Here is a 13,055-nt window from a genome sequence, read left to right on the forward strand (position 1 = left end):
CAGTTAAAGCATGGTCAACAACAGAGAGAAAAAATATATGAGCAGTATATATCCACATATTCAGATATCATTTAGAGAAGAGACTTTTCCTCATTAAAAATTTTTCTTGTGCTGACCTTTTTCCTACTATTGTTGAAAAGAAGGAGCTACAAATTCTGCTACTTAGCTGACTGTGGTCTGACATAAAGAAAAAAACCCTCAAGGACTGCTTTTGAAGGAACATACAAAAATAGGAAGTTCATTATGTGAAAAGTATTTCTTTTCCAAGTAAAAGTGTACTGGAGCTTTTCAAGAGGCTTTTTTAAATTTTATGTCAGTCAATTCAACATCTTTCATCACAAAAGATCCAAATGTACAGTCTCATTTGAGTGAATAGTAAATCCAGTTATTTAGAAATGCATATCCTGGAAGAAAGATTTTTTTCTGTGCTGACAAATAATTTATAAATAAATATATTTAGAAGTAAAACACATCAGGTGTTTTACAGGCCATGCACATATAAAATAAATTAAAGTCCTTGGGTAAAGGGAGCAAATGCTTCTGACAGAAACAAATGAGAGTTGCAAGCATACTGTTTGTGTAATGGAAGACCCTATTTTATCCTGCTGAACTGAGGTTTTTTTGGTAGCTCACTACATCAATATCCATTTAAAAGAATCACCAGTCTTAGGAGCAAGTCAAAATATCCACAAATTTATTAAATTCTGATTCTTGGTGTCTCTCTCTTAGAAAAGCCTTCCTTCAATGCAGCAGTGATTTGGTTCTGTTGAAGACAAAGTTTTTACTGAAGACTAATCCTATGTAAAAAAAACCACTGAACTGTTTCTTCTCAAGGATAACTATTCACTGTCTACCTGAAGCCATCATGTGGTCTGCAACTTTTCAACTTGTCAATGAGATTTGAAAATGTAGACCATTACAATCCAATAAACATGCATCAGGTAGCACTAAACAAAAAACCCACCAAAAATTTTTTTTAAAAAAGTCTAGTCTGTGATAGTTCTATTCACTTTTAAAGTTCATGCCATTCTATTCCACATAAGTTCATTTATGATATAGAAGTTAAAAAGAATCAGGTATGAAGAGCTCCTTTTGTGCAGCTATGGACACATATAACTTTCCTTCATCCTAAATTCTGTTGATTAAATACCAGTTTGCAAAAAATTACATGTAAAATTGAAAAAAGAAATGTAATTAGTGAGTTCTTCAACTTTTAACAATGAGTTGAAAAGTTTAAAGGAAATAATATACATTCACTTATTTCTCATCTGTCTTGGCTGCAGGCAGTACCATTCTCATGACAATACTGATCTTCCCATGTAAATGAATAAATGTAATGAATTTTTCATTAAATACAGCTATATAATTAAAATATAATTTGGATTATATGTGCATTTAAGTCCTTCAAAAATACAGGGAAAATCTGACAGTGTTAGCTGAAAAAGAAACAGAACAGTGCTTCTTTTTTTTCTTACCTATAGAAAAAAAGCCTCTAACTGCTTTCTCTTCTCCACCACTTGAGTGATTTTGAGGAGACTCATAATCACTTCCTTTGTTATTTTGCATTAGTCTAGTTAAAATTAAAAAAAAAATACTAGCGCGGTTAGTGGAGTTTGGATAAGGTCCTGATGTGATAACGAAAACCTCATGGTACTTCTCCATCTTTTAATGATCTTGATAAAAAACCCCACACCCTTTATGACTAATTATTTGCCTAAATGATATTACCCCTTTTGGGGCTTCAAAACTCTGCAGTACAGAGAAGGGCTTCTACAGCCCTACAAAACATGCAGAATCCCCTCGCTGCAACCGACTGACTGCACTAAGCCGGGAAGTGCCAGCGATTCACTGTCACATCCCCAGCAAGCACAGAAACAGTGTGCTAAAGCAGACTAGAGAGAACACAGTTTTATCATCCAGGTTTCAAAACACTTTTTATGTATTAATTTAAATGGTACAGTGTAGCTACACAGAGCCTTCTTTTGTGAAAGGGTTTGGATGTTGTCAGGATAGGTTCAGGTAATCAAGTAGTCTTTTGTGGTTATTTTAATTAGGAATCAAAAAGCTGCTGTCTACATTTTAAGATGATGAATTTGTTTATAAACAGCTATGTAGGTCATCTGAAATTGATTTTTTTTTTAAATAAGGCTCTCTAAAACTGGATTTATTACATTTTTTGAATTTGTTAAATTTGAGATTCTGTCAAGGTTTTGCATTAGGTGTAAACTCAATTTTTAATGAAACTTATAAGTCCCTTAAAGAAAGAGTTTATACAGTAAATGCTTAGATACTCTTGACTGTATTGTGGTCCAGCAGGTGAGATCAACACAGCTAAATACAGATAATTGTATATTTTGGACTCACAGTTACTCAGTCCAGAGAAAATTTCATTCCCTTCCTCTCTCACTGGCTCAGAGGCTGAGAAACTCTACAGGACAGATTATGAATATTGAGTGATCTTTTTTTTAGGCATCACACCTTGTAACTGACAGCAGGCTTTTTCACATGCTGGAGAAAGTGCCTGATAGAAGAAGTCTTCTGAAGGAAAGGTGTATTTTTACCATGTGTTCCACCTCTGGTCGGTCTTGCAAAATTACCAGTTCAAAAAACCAGACTCTTGAACAACAAAACTCATGACTGAAATTAAGACAGATTCATTAGCAGCATAGGATTCCCAGGGCAAGGCTTCACAAAGGCCTACAACATAAGGGAGTGACATGCTCCATGCCACATAAACACTTTCATATTGAGAATCCAGGACTCTCTTCTGCAGAATGAGTTGCAGATGGCAAACAGCAACCAAAATAAAAGCACAACATCAAAACAAATTCCTTATCCTTTCTTGGTAGTTATTCTCCTGAAGACCCTGTGCGCTTCAAGAAAAAGCCATAAGTACACAAAGTCCTTCAGTAGCAGAGACTGCAGTTCCTTTTCAGCATTCACCATAGTAGAAAGCAGTAAAAATGACATCCCAGGAGGTTAGACTTGAAAGAAGTACATCTCAAAGGAAAAGAACACCCCAACAAAAAGCCCAGAAAATGGCCTTTGAAATATCTTATGCTCTTTGTGGATACATATTTTCAAGAGGTCTATTCCAAAACATGCATTAGGCATGGAGGAAACAAGAGACAAATAATATTGCAGGCAACTTCCCTTGCATCAAGACTGCACTATGGAAGGAAAAATTCCTGTTTCCTGACAGTGACTTTTCATCAGTGTATTATTTTATCTGATTAAGAAAACATTGTTAAGTTAGATTTTAGATAGTAAGATGTGGGAATTTGTGATCCTCCTTCGTTGATAATTTTCATTTTTCCTTTGGCTCTCATATTAAGCTCCATGCATTCTAGTCCAAATAAAGTGTACCTTGACCTACTGATGCTATGAGAAACAGTAGAATAAGGTTCAAGAAGGTACTCTGAAATGCTCTGTCTTTAACTTGCTTGTTCTTCTCCTAATTTTATCATAATGCTGAACTAATTTCTCATTGTGACGAGATGCCTTCTAACCACTTACACCACGTCAAAGTATTCAAGTACTACATCCTGGGGCTCCAGTTTGACTTACAACACACTGAGTGGCAGTGCCAGCTAAAAGTACCACTGGCTTTCACTGCTTCTTCCTACTCCTGCACCCGAGTACTCAGCTCCCTAATGAACAAAATTTCAGACATGTTCCAACTCTGCCTTCAGCTGAGTGTAAAGTGGCTTCAACAGTGCTGCAGACATAAAGATGACTGGTAGTAAAGCCATTAATCAGAAAACAGCTATTAAATATTCATTTATATAGAAAGTATTTATACCATGTCCAGTGCAATTACTCGAGTATGGGCTAGATAAGACAGTTTGTACCTTACAGAAATAAGAGAATTACATTCTTGTCCTATTTTCCTAACAATGTTTTTTGTCTTTTCATTCTACTACACCATAATTTGTCAAATTGTGAGGCATAGCTTTCTGTTAGGGATACTATTTATCATTCTTTGTTGCATAGACTTCATTTTTTCCTTATGCTCATCTTCGCTTGTGAAGAGGCCAGTCTGCTTTTAAGATATAGAGGTTTTCGTATGAATTAAAGCCAGAGAAAATTCATCACAACAGTCTAGCCTTAACATTTAGAACTCCCTAATGTATGAAGAAGACAACATGAAGGAAAAAAATTATTATTCAATATATTTATACCAGAAAACTCATGCATGAGAGCATTGGAACGTTTGATAAGAAGCTGGACATACTACAATAGAGGTTATGACTTCTTTTTTTTGCTATATACAATTATTTTTCTAATTGAAGAAAATGTGGTTTTTAATGGAATTCACATACCCTTAGGGGAGAGGAGGGTTAGAAAAGCTTAGTTAGGAAGATAGAGGAAGTCATAATGACATTCAAGACAACAAGTTAGTTAAAAACCAAGAAATGTATTTGAAGAATGCTTTCTTAACCAAATGGCATATTACAGAGCATTCCTGAAAAAAAAAAAACCAAACAAAAAACAAACAAACAACCAAAAAACCCCCTTTCCCCCTCATCATGTTTAACTGATGCAGTTCTCTTATTGTCATTCAAATGTAGAAAACTTCTTACACAGTACTCTTCGGAGCATGAAGTGTGTTAACCCTGTTGTCGATGAACTTCTTAACCTGACAAGACCAAAGCAGTAACTTTCCAAAATGAATAGCAACTACGCTTCTGTTATATGTTCACAGTAAACTGAAGGGCTCTTGAGGACCAATAAAAATAAGATCACAGAATAGAACTCCAACTATGAGAAGCAGATAATTTGATTTCCAAACCAGTAATCATCTCCTGAAGATTCAAAAGAATACCGTAAGAAAATTGGATTTTGCTCAGATAGGTTTACAGCAGGTGCATCTGAGCTGAAAAAATGTGCAACCAAATTTCAAATTGCTCCTTCAAACTCAGTCTATCTAGAACCCTCACTTTTATGTCAAACTGCATGTAAACAATAAGAATAGAGCTGAACTATAATCCTAAATTCCCAGTGTTCCAGCTGTAGAAAATTTATGATCCAAACTTCATAGCTCTATAGTGCTCTGCAATACTTTAAGTCCGAACTTTAACTCATAGTTCTTCAGAATTTTGTGAGTATTTCAGTACTTCAGTATGTACCTTAAAAAGCATGCAATATTATCTGCAAATAAAACAAAAGGTGGCACTGTATAAAAAAGTTACTTTCTTGTCCTCCCTGGCCTCTAAATCTCTGCGTATTTTGTTTGTGCAACACTCCCAGTTTGAGAACAGGACTGAGACCAAAATTCAGAAGTCCCTCTCACATGTTGGTACAGAAGTTCACTATGTTCATCCTTTTCCTTTAAATAAGGGTAATTTTTATAGGTGAGAAAGGAAATTGCATTAAAATCAACAGCTAAATTGCCAGTAAAAAGTAAGCTTATGCATACCCTTTTACTACTGGAAAGGACAGTTGTATATGAGTAGACTCTAATTGCAAAATAAACAATCCAATCAAGTGTATGAGCATTTAGCTGCTTTCAAGATTTCAGCTTTCCCTGCCAAATGACAGTCTGTTTGCTGGGGTTTTTTTGTTTTGTTTTTGGTTTTTTTTGGAAGGGAAATCAAAAGGGAATAGTTTGGCTGCATTTCTGTCATTGCTGAGCCTACCAATGACAGAAACACATAAAAACAGTTACACATGAAAAAAGTTTTACTAGTTATGTAAATTAGTTAATTCATCAGGAACAAGGAAACATTTAAAGGTGATGACAAGTGCTTCTCTGAAGCAAAATATTTTGAATTTTAAATTGTTACTACGTTCATAGGTAGAATAATGTCAACTAGATTTTAAAACACTTATTGAAAGCATTACTGAGAACAATAGCATTTTCTAACTAAAACTGAACAAGAACAATTTCTGTTTCCTCTTTAAAAAAAGCTGATAAAATTTATTAATAACTTAAGAGGCAAAGTCCAACTACATTGATTTAATTAATAGAACTGAAGATGCAGTAAGGTTAAAACATTCATATACATGGAAGAAAAATAGTATTTAATTCATCAGGAATTCAAGGGGTTCTGTGCCTTCCGGGTTGATCAATACATCTTAATAAGACTTTTACAATGCGACTGACACATCATTCAAAAAAGAAAATGGTACTGATAAAATTAATGTGGGACTGTGTTTATACCCCTGTCCTGGTACGAACAGATGGATCAGCAAAAAGCAAACTGAAATCTAAGAGATTAGGAATAACACTGCTCCTCAAAAACCTCTTTTTTTTTTTTTTTTTTTTTTCCCCAACAAAGAAATCATCCTGGGAGTTACCACAAGCTATTGACCCACTCCATTGTCCACTTTGACACAGAAGGATTTCTTTTCTTTTATATTATGATAAAAGCAGAAAAGGAATACAAACTAGAACCTATAGACCTGCATTTTTGTTCCAGTCATATTCAATATCTTCACTTTTGAAGCAGAATGGCCGACAAACATAGTGTTCCCTCACATCATCAAATGAACATCACCAATTCCTGCAACTGGTGTTTGGAATAATGAAATTTATGCAGGCATCCTTGGTGTCACACTTATTAACTGCTTTCACTGGGACTACAGTTTTGACATTTTCACTGGGACCATGCAGCTATAACCAAAGTTCTGGCAGCCTTAACAAGTATGAGTTACTTACACACTTCCTGTGGTGGAGCTACTGTCCGTGAGGAAGGAGCCATTGGTCCTTTCCATCTGCGCGAGCCTGAAAGGCAGGGAAAGATCACAGCTTTCAGAGAACATACTGCACAATTTAAACCGAGGCAGTGTGAAGATCAGTCCTACTTAGAAACAGCTTAGATGTGGCAATCTTTGTAAACATCAATAGGAATAAACTCCTAAGACTATGTGAGAAAAACCTATAATCCAGAGGACTTCTATGAAAAACTTGTGCTATGATTAACTAATTCTACTTGCCAAACAACAAAGAACAAATATATTTTATCTCTCTAGTATAATTATCATTAGCATCACCACAACTCTCATGGTAAAATTAGTTAAAGAGATGTTTTTGCAGATGGTTTTCTTTTTGAATTTATGAAGCTGGACTAACAAAAGAGAATGAATACTTTTTAAATATAGCACATGCAACATCTGAAATTATGCTTGGCAAATAACATCACACTGTGGACAGACAAGTCCTGGAAAACAACACAAAAAATAGTGTAATTACAGGGAGTCATTGCCTATGGTTCCTCATTTTGGAAGGAATTAATATAAAAGCACTGGATTATTATAATGTATGCATAAGGCAATCACAGCAGAAGTTTTCTGTCTATTCAATTTTCTAGGAAAGATATACCTTAAGTAGGTAAGACAAAAATCTAGGAGTTCTCAATGCTGTACACATACATTGGACTGCAGCAAATACAGCTATTTCCTTTACTATAAAGGTAACAATTTCACACATATTTTTGCAAGTGTTTTATGCATTATTATAGACATCTTCAGACTTCGTTTTGAAAGCTGTGTGCAAGGCCCTAAAGAAATGAGAAGTCAGTCTGGTATTTCCTTTAGCCTGGAGTAAGCTTGCCCATCTGTACATTTGTCAATATTCCTCAAGATTGAAGGAGAATCAACGTAAGCACACAGAGGATGAAGCTGTCTTGATTGCCTCATCCCATCAGGGCTGGGGTGGGACGTTTTGCTCCAACACCTCCCCTGAAGGGAAGGACAAACTGCTAAGGGACTAGAAACATTCAATCATCTCTGCTCTGAGGCATCTCAAACAGATCTAGTTCATGGTGAGTAACATGCTTATGAGTCACTTTTTAAAAATTGCTTAGCTCAGCATCTTTAAGTGTTTGATGAAACATAATTTTCAAAATTGATCTTCATAGCCCCTTTGTCATATAGGGAAGTACTACAAACCCCAGTATTTTTCAAAGAGATCCTGCCCTGAATCTCTTAGCAAGTAATACATATCTTGACTCACAAATGCAGATGCTACCGTTATCATTGTGTTTTCAATCTCCACTGTTTAGTGAGGATTTGCTTGGAATAGCACATGGAACCAGGTAACAGCCCTGATCAGGGAGCAGAGGGAGACAGAGAAAGGACTCTAGGGCCGCAAAGAGCCTCCAAGGCAGGATACAAACTGAAAGCTGAGAAAGGGAAGCCACTCTGAGGTGACACAGCACAACAGAATTGGGAGATGGTAGTTGATTGCAGGTAGGGGACTTTGTTAACAGAAAACTGAGTTGAACGTTCTTCAACCAGTGACAATAAAGGTTTTAAGCCCTAATATACTATTTCTGCTGGCCACAGTCTTATTAGTGAAGCCCTGATAACGTTACTTGAAAGAAGCTTAGCTGAAAAGATCAGGACAATAAAAAAAAAATTACTAGTTTATATGTGAAATATGCATAATAACAGATTCAACTCAAAAGCACACAATAAAGATTATATGAAAGATACAGAATTATGTCTCAAATTTTAGATTTTATTACTAGATGAAAAAACACCTTGAATAGTTTCAGATATCTTACTTATATAGTAATTAGTGTATTTTAAGTTTGTGATCTTGCTAACCAATTTCTGCACGTAGCAGGTAAAGATTTAGCTTTGCATCCTGAAAGAGCCCTGAGCAGTGCAGTAAGTCTAATCCAGAGGAGAACTGGTAAGAGCTGAGGGGGAGGAGAAGGAAAACAGGTATTGCACCTAGGATCTCCTTTGATCCTTGATGCGAGTCCAGAGTTTGAGCTTCATCTGGGCACAGAAAGCCACAGTATTGTGGCACCATGAAAAAGGACATAGGGAGACAGAAAAATATCGCATCTCTCTAGAGCAGTCTAATTTATTTGCTCCATGGGTTCTAATAAATTATAGCACAGCCTAAGTTACAGATTCAAAGAAGTGTTGGGTGATTTATATGAATGACATGTTCCAGATAACTGAAAAACACAACTTTGCCTTTGACAATGTACTACACTACTAATGAAGTATGAAAATATTTATTGTTGGAAAAAAAATTAAAATGTTAAGGCTGACAGTAGGTAGCCCTTCAGCACTAGTTTCTGCCCTACTTTTCCCTGCTGCAAAGGTCATAAATTGGGTATCCTAGATATTTAACAAACTGCTTTGAAGCTTTCTTATGGTGCCCATAAACAAGAATTCAGTTGACTTAAATATAGGCTCTGATTTTTTATTCAAAAAGCTGAAAAAGTTAGCATTGTTTATTAGTTGTGGAGATCAGAAACAACAATAAAAACACCCAAAGCAAAACCAAGTCAGTTCCCATGGTAACATGGATCAGTTTCTTTGTTGCCTAAAAACTGGGTGGTATTACTTATTTTTGAGATGGTACCTCTGTTAGTGCTTAATAGTCACCAGCTCTGAATGTACAGAAGAGAGTTTAACAAAACACAGAAGCACTGAGATGGACTTGGCATAATAGACATTTTAACATGAAAGGACTAGGGTGACCTCATAAAAGCCAGAACATAAAACATCTGTAATTATTATATGCTCTGTTAAAAGTCAATGGTAATGGATAGTGTCAACCTATCACAAATGAAAATGAAAACCTGGTTCTAAAACCGTACAGGGGAAAATTATATATCCTACATGTTCAGTTTATTTCAAAGGTTGCAAATGCAGAAACAGAAGGAAAACTGCACATTTTAGAAATAATGCACAGTAATTCTGCAACAGTTTCCATTCTGTATGACAGACAATAGATTTCATGCATAAATTTTATATTTAATATGACTGTATTCAGAAGCTGATGATTTAAAAACATTTGACTTACTTCTGAATACAGAGAATTATATCTTTTAAATAAATAATGTCCAGCCAGTAGAGTATATTAAAATCTGCAGGAATCAATTACAAAATGCAGTGTACTGGTGAGAAATTGTTCATCTCTTACCTAGTAGCATACTGTTCTATCCTGGAGTGTGTGTCATCATGAAACAGCTGTGGAGACTGTGAAGGACTAGTTTAAAAAAAAGAAAATAAATTGTGGTGTCTAAAGCAATTCATGATACAGACAGCATTATTTTTAAAGTAAGTTAGACTGATAAATAAATTTACAATATTGCTGAGAGGGTTATTGCTTTGAGTCAGCCATGCCCTGTAGCTCATGCACATCAGATTAGCAGCAACTGAGCTAAAAGAAAATAACTAGTATACTAAGCTTTCCAGACAAAGGGGTTCTGCATACTCACTCGTATTGCTCTGGCCACATACTGATGAGAGTGATAGGACTGTAAGGAAGATTAAAAAAAAAAAAAGAAAAGAGAGAAAGAAATAAAGAAACTATGAAACAAAAACTTCAGTGCCATTTAAGCAAGAGAAAGCAGGAGACACAAAATATTTTAACTAGCAGCCCACCCAGATTGTTTGAATAAGCAGCTATTGATGTAGAAAAGAGACAGCAACAGATACTGCTGTGCATCACTGAGAGACAGGAGACTGACTTACATACTTAACTTTGTTAAATAAAAATAATTTTTTTAAAAAAAATCAGTGCTATTGATTGAACTGCAGTTTGTAAACCATAATCAGTTCAATTAAATTATGTTTAAGTACTGGACTTTCCTTTTAAACTAACTAGAAAATATACTTACAAAAACATATTGGGGGAAAAAAAACCCCACAACCATCAACAAACCCCCCTCAGTAAATCGAAGTTATCAATGCCTATTTTTATTTGCATAAAAATAATCAAAAGTAAATACATACTATATTGCATTCTGACATTTGGGTAACTATTTAGATTTTCTTCCCCCTCCCATTTAAAGGAACATTTTACTGATTTCTTCCACCTGTGTGGGAGAGAACCATTACCAACAGTTCCCCCAGCATGATGCTGGCAATTTGTCTGTATATTTCCCACACGACTGGACCAAGAAACTTCTATCCTGACCTGTGACTACAGTTTTGACATTCCAATTTCTGGCACTACTGGCAAACTTTCATCACATCAAAGCAGCTTTGCTTTCCTGTGGCAGTGACACCAGCTTGCTTGTCTTTAAATACAGACCAGCCGACGACTGCCCGGGTGAGTAAAATTTTAACATTTGAATGTGCATTGCTGCCTTAGAAGCCAGGCCATTAGTAATGCCAGTTTTCAGATTACTTCCTCCTGTTTCTTAAACCGCTAATGAGTGGGTTTTGTTTGTTTATTGTAAATAAAACAGGCAATTCTCCAGGCATGAATACACTGTGTGGACAATGGCACTGGACCGTTGCGTGGAAGCAGAGCATGTATGTTGAAGGTTCACATTTGACACTGCTAGCCAAGCGGTGCTGTGTTCAGACGATATGGTAGTACTGCAAACTCCAGGAAGTCAAGGAGAGTCAAGCCATGAAACTACTTCCAGTGCCCTATCCACACATCTTAATTTTCCTCTTTAAGAGTGTCCTTTACTGGCTGACAACTACCAAGTAAACAAAGTGGAGTATTTCTACTAGCACCATAAGTAATACTGTGGAGACACTGAGAGTGCTCTCTTTTATTAGGCCACCCATATTTCTGAAGCCTGTAGGAACCTAATTAGCTCAGAGATTTCTAACTCCGGTGCCCCTGAGATAACCAAATAAGCAGTGCAGTTCCAAAAGCCCAGTCTCCTCAAAGCTATAAAAGTGTTCTCTGTAAAACAGCCATTCAGCTCCCTCCAACATTACCTGCTAAAGTCCATAGCCTTATGATAAAATGCTCACAAAAATCAAAGTATAAAATGTCACTTTTTTTTTTTTTTAAACAGGCAAGATACAAAAATAATGTAAAATAATTAATAGAAAACAAAACAGCACAAGGCTCTACAACTGCTGTTGATTATTTCTCAGGTTTCACTTTTTTGTTTTTAATGAAATAGCCCAGTGACCCTGGAAGCAATTACTCTATAATCAAGCTTACGTCTCCAGGTTGTCACCCTCCAGTACTGTTTGTACAGGTAGGTAGCCAAGTCGGGGATGCTTTGCAAAATACTTCTTTGACCGGAACTTATTCTTCAGCACCTTCGTGAAGTCCCGTACATCTTCCCCAGATGTTGTCTTAAAAAGTTAAGAGAAATTAAAATGAACATTGAGAAAGAGCAATAATTGAGATAATAGTGCTGCTACTGTCCTGAAAAAAGGATACAAAGAAGAATTTCAAAATGCTAATGATGTTAAAATTGTCTTTTTAGTGTCCTGAAATATGGTACAATAATAACAGTAAAGAATCTACAAATCTACAATCTCTTTATTGGAAAAAATAAGGAGGCTTCAAATTCCCAGCAATAAATGCACTGGATTTATCAATTACTTCATAAATGAGATAAAAATTGAAACAGGTACAAGTCTTAAGTTAAACATTTATAACCAGTCTTACAAAACACAAAAATTTCATTTTTCAGAAAAAAAAAAGAAAAGGCAAATCAGTTTGTCAGATATAAGGGGATACTCAGCCGTTAAAAGAAATCTTGATGGTATACTCATACACATGAAGGTTGTGACTCACCTCACAGACAGGAAAAAAGCTAACACAGTCTTCTATATTCACAAAGTGCCACAAATACTCACTGGCTCCCATTATATACCTAAACTGGAAAACTTTATCACGAGATGGGACCAGTACATGCTAAACCATCCTCTGCTGCAACGGATAAGTTTTTCATGAGCATTTTCCCAAGTTACCAGTTCCCTTCCTATAGGTTTCTGCCACTATCTGTATCATTCCAGAGTGGAAAAAAAACAAACAACACAGATGAAGTAACAGCCATTGTACAGGCACCGTTCAAAGGCACAGTCAGAGCCAGGCCTGATAAGAACAATTAGTGTCTGAAGTAACAAACTCTCTGGCTGTTTCAGTCACTCCTTACTACAGCAGGATAAGATTAGTACAAAAATTAGCCACAAGATTCTTTAGGTCTAAATTTACAAGTTAGTCGGCAACTCCCACTGCCCCCAGTAGCTTTTTTACTGGTCCCCACTGATGCAGCCACTTCCAAACTGACAAGTAGTTAACCTCATCCCTCACTCTCACATGAAGTTGTGTGCTTTTGAACAGAATTAAAACTGGTGCAACGGCTTTTAAAATTTAATTT

The 13,055-nt window shown here is 35.9% G+C and overlaps 1 protein-coding gene across 1 annotated transcript in view; it reads right to left on the minus strand.

Moving 5' to 3' along the window:
- Window positions 1-12,541, minus strand: part of LOC104529152 (utrophin-like) — a gene marked incomplete at its 3' end in the record, with an annotated part of 22,587 nt that extends 10,046 nt beyond the window's left edge. Inside the window, 5 exon segments of the mRNA XM_010173364.2 lie at window positions 6,662-6,727; window positions 9,893-9,958; window positions 10,191-10,229; window positions 11,885-12,021; window positions 12,470-12,541. Of these exon segments, the coding sequence (XP_010171666.2) occupies window positions 6,662-6,727; window positions 9,893-9,958; window positions 10,191-10,229; window positions 11,885-12,021; window positions 12,470-12,541 (380 nt within the window).
- Window positions 12,542-13,055: the final 514 nt, after the last annotated feature.

This window comes from Antrostomus carolinensis, unplaced genomic scaffold (assembly GCF_000700745.2).
Source record: "Antrostomus carolinensis isolate BGI_N321 unplaced genomic scaffold, ASM70074v2 scaffold3188, whole genome shotgun sequence".
In the NCBI taxonomy this organism is placed as follows: Eukaryota; Metazoa; Chordata; class Aves; order Caprimulgiformes; family Caprimulgidae; genus Antrostomus; species Antrostomus carolinensis.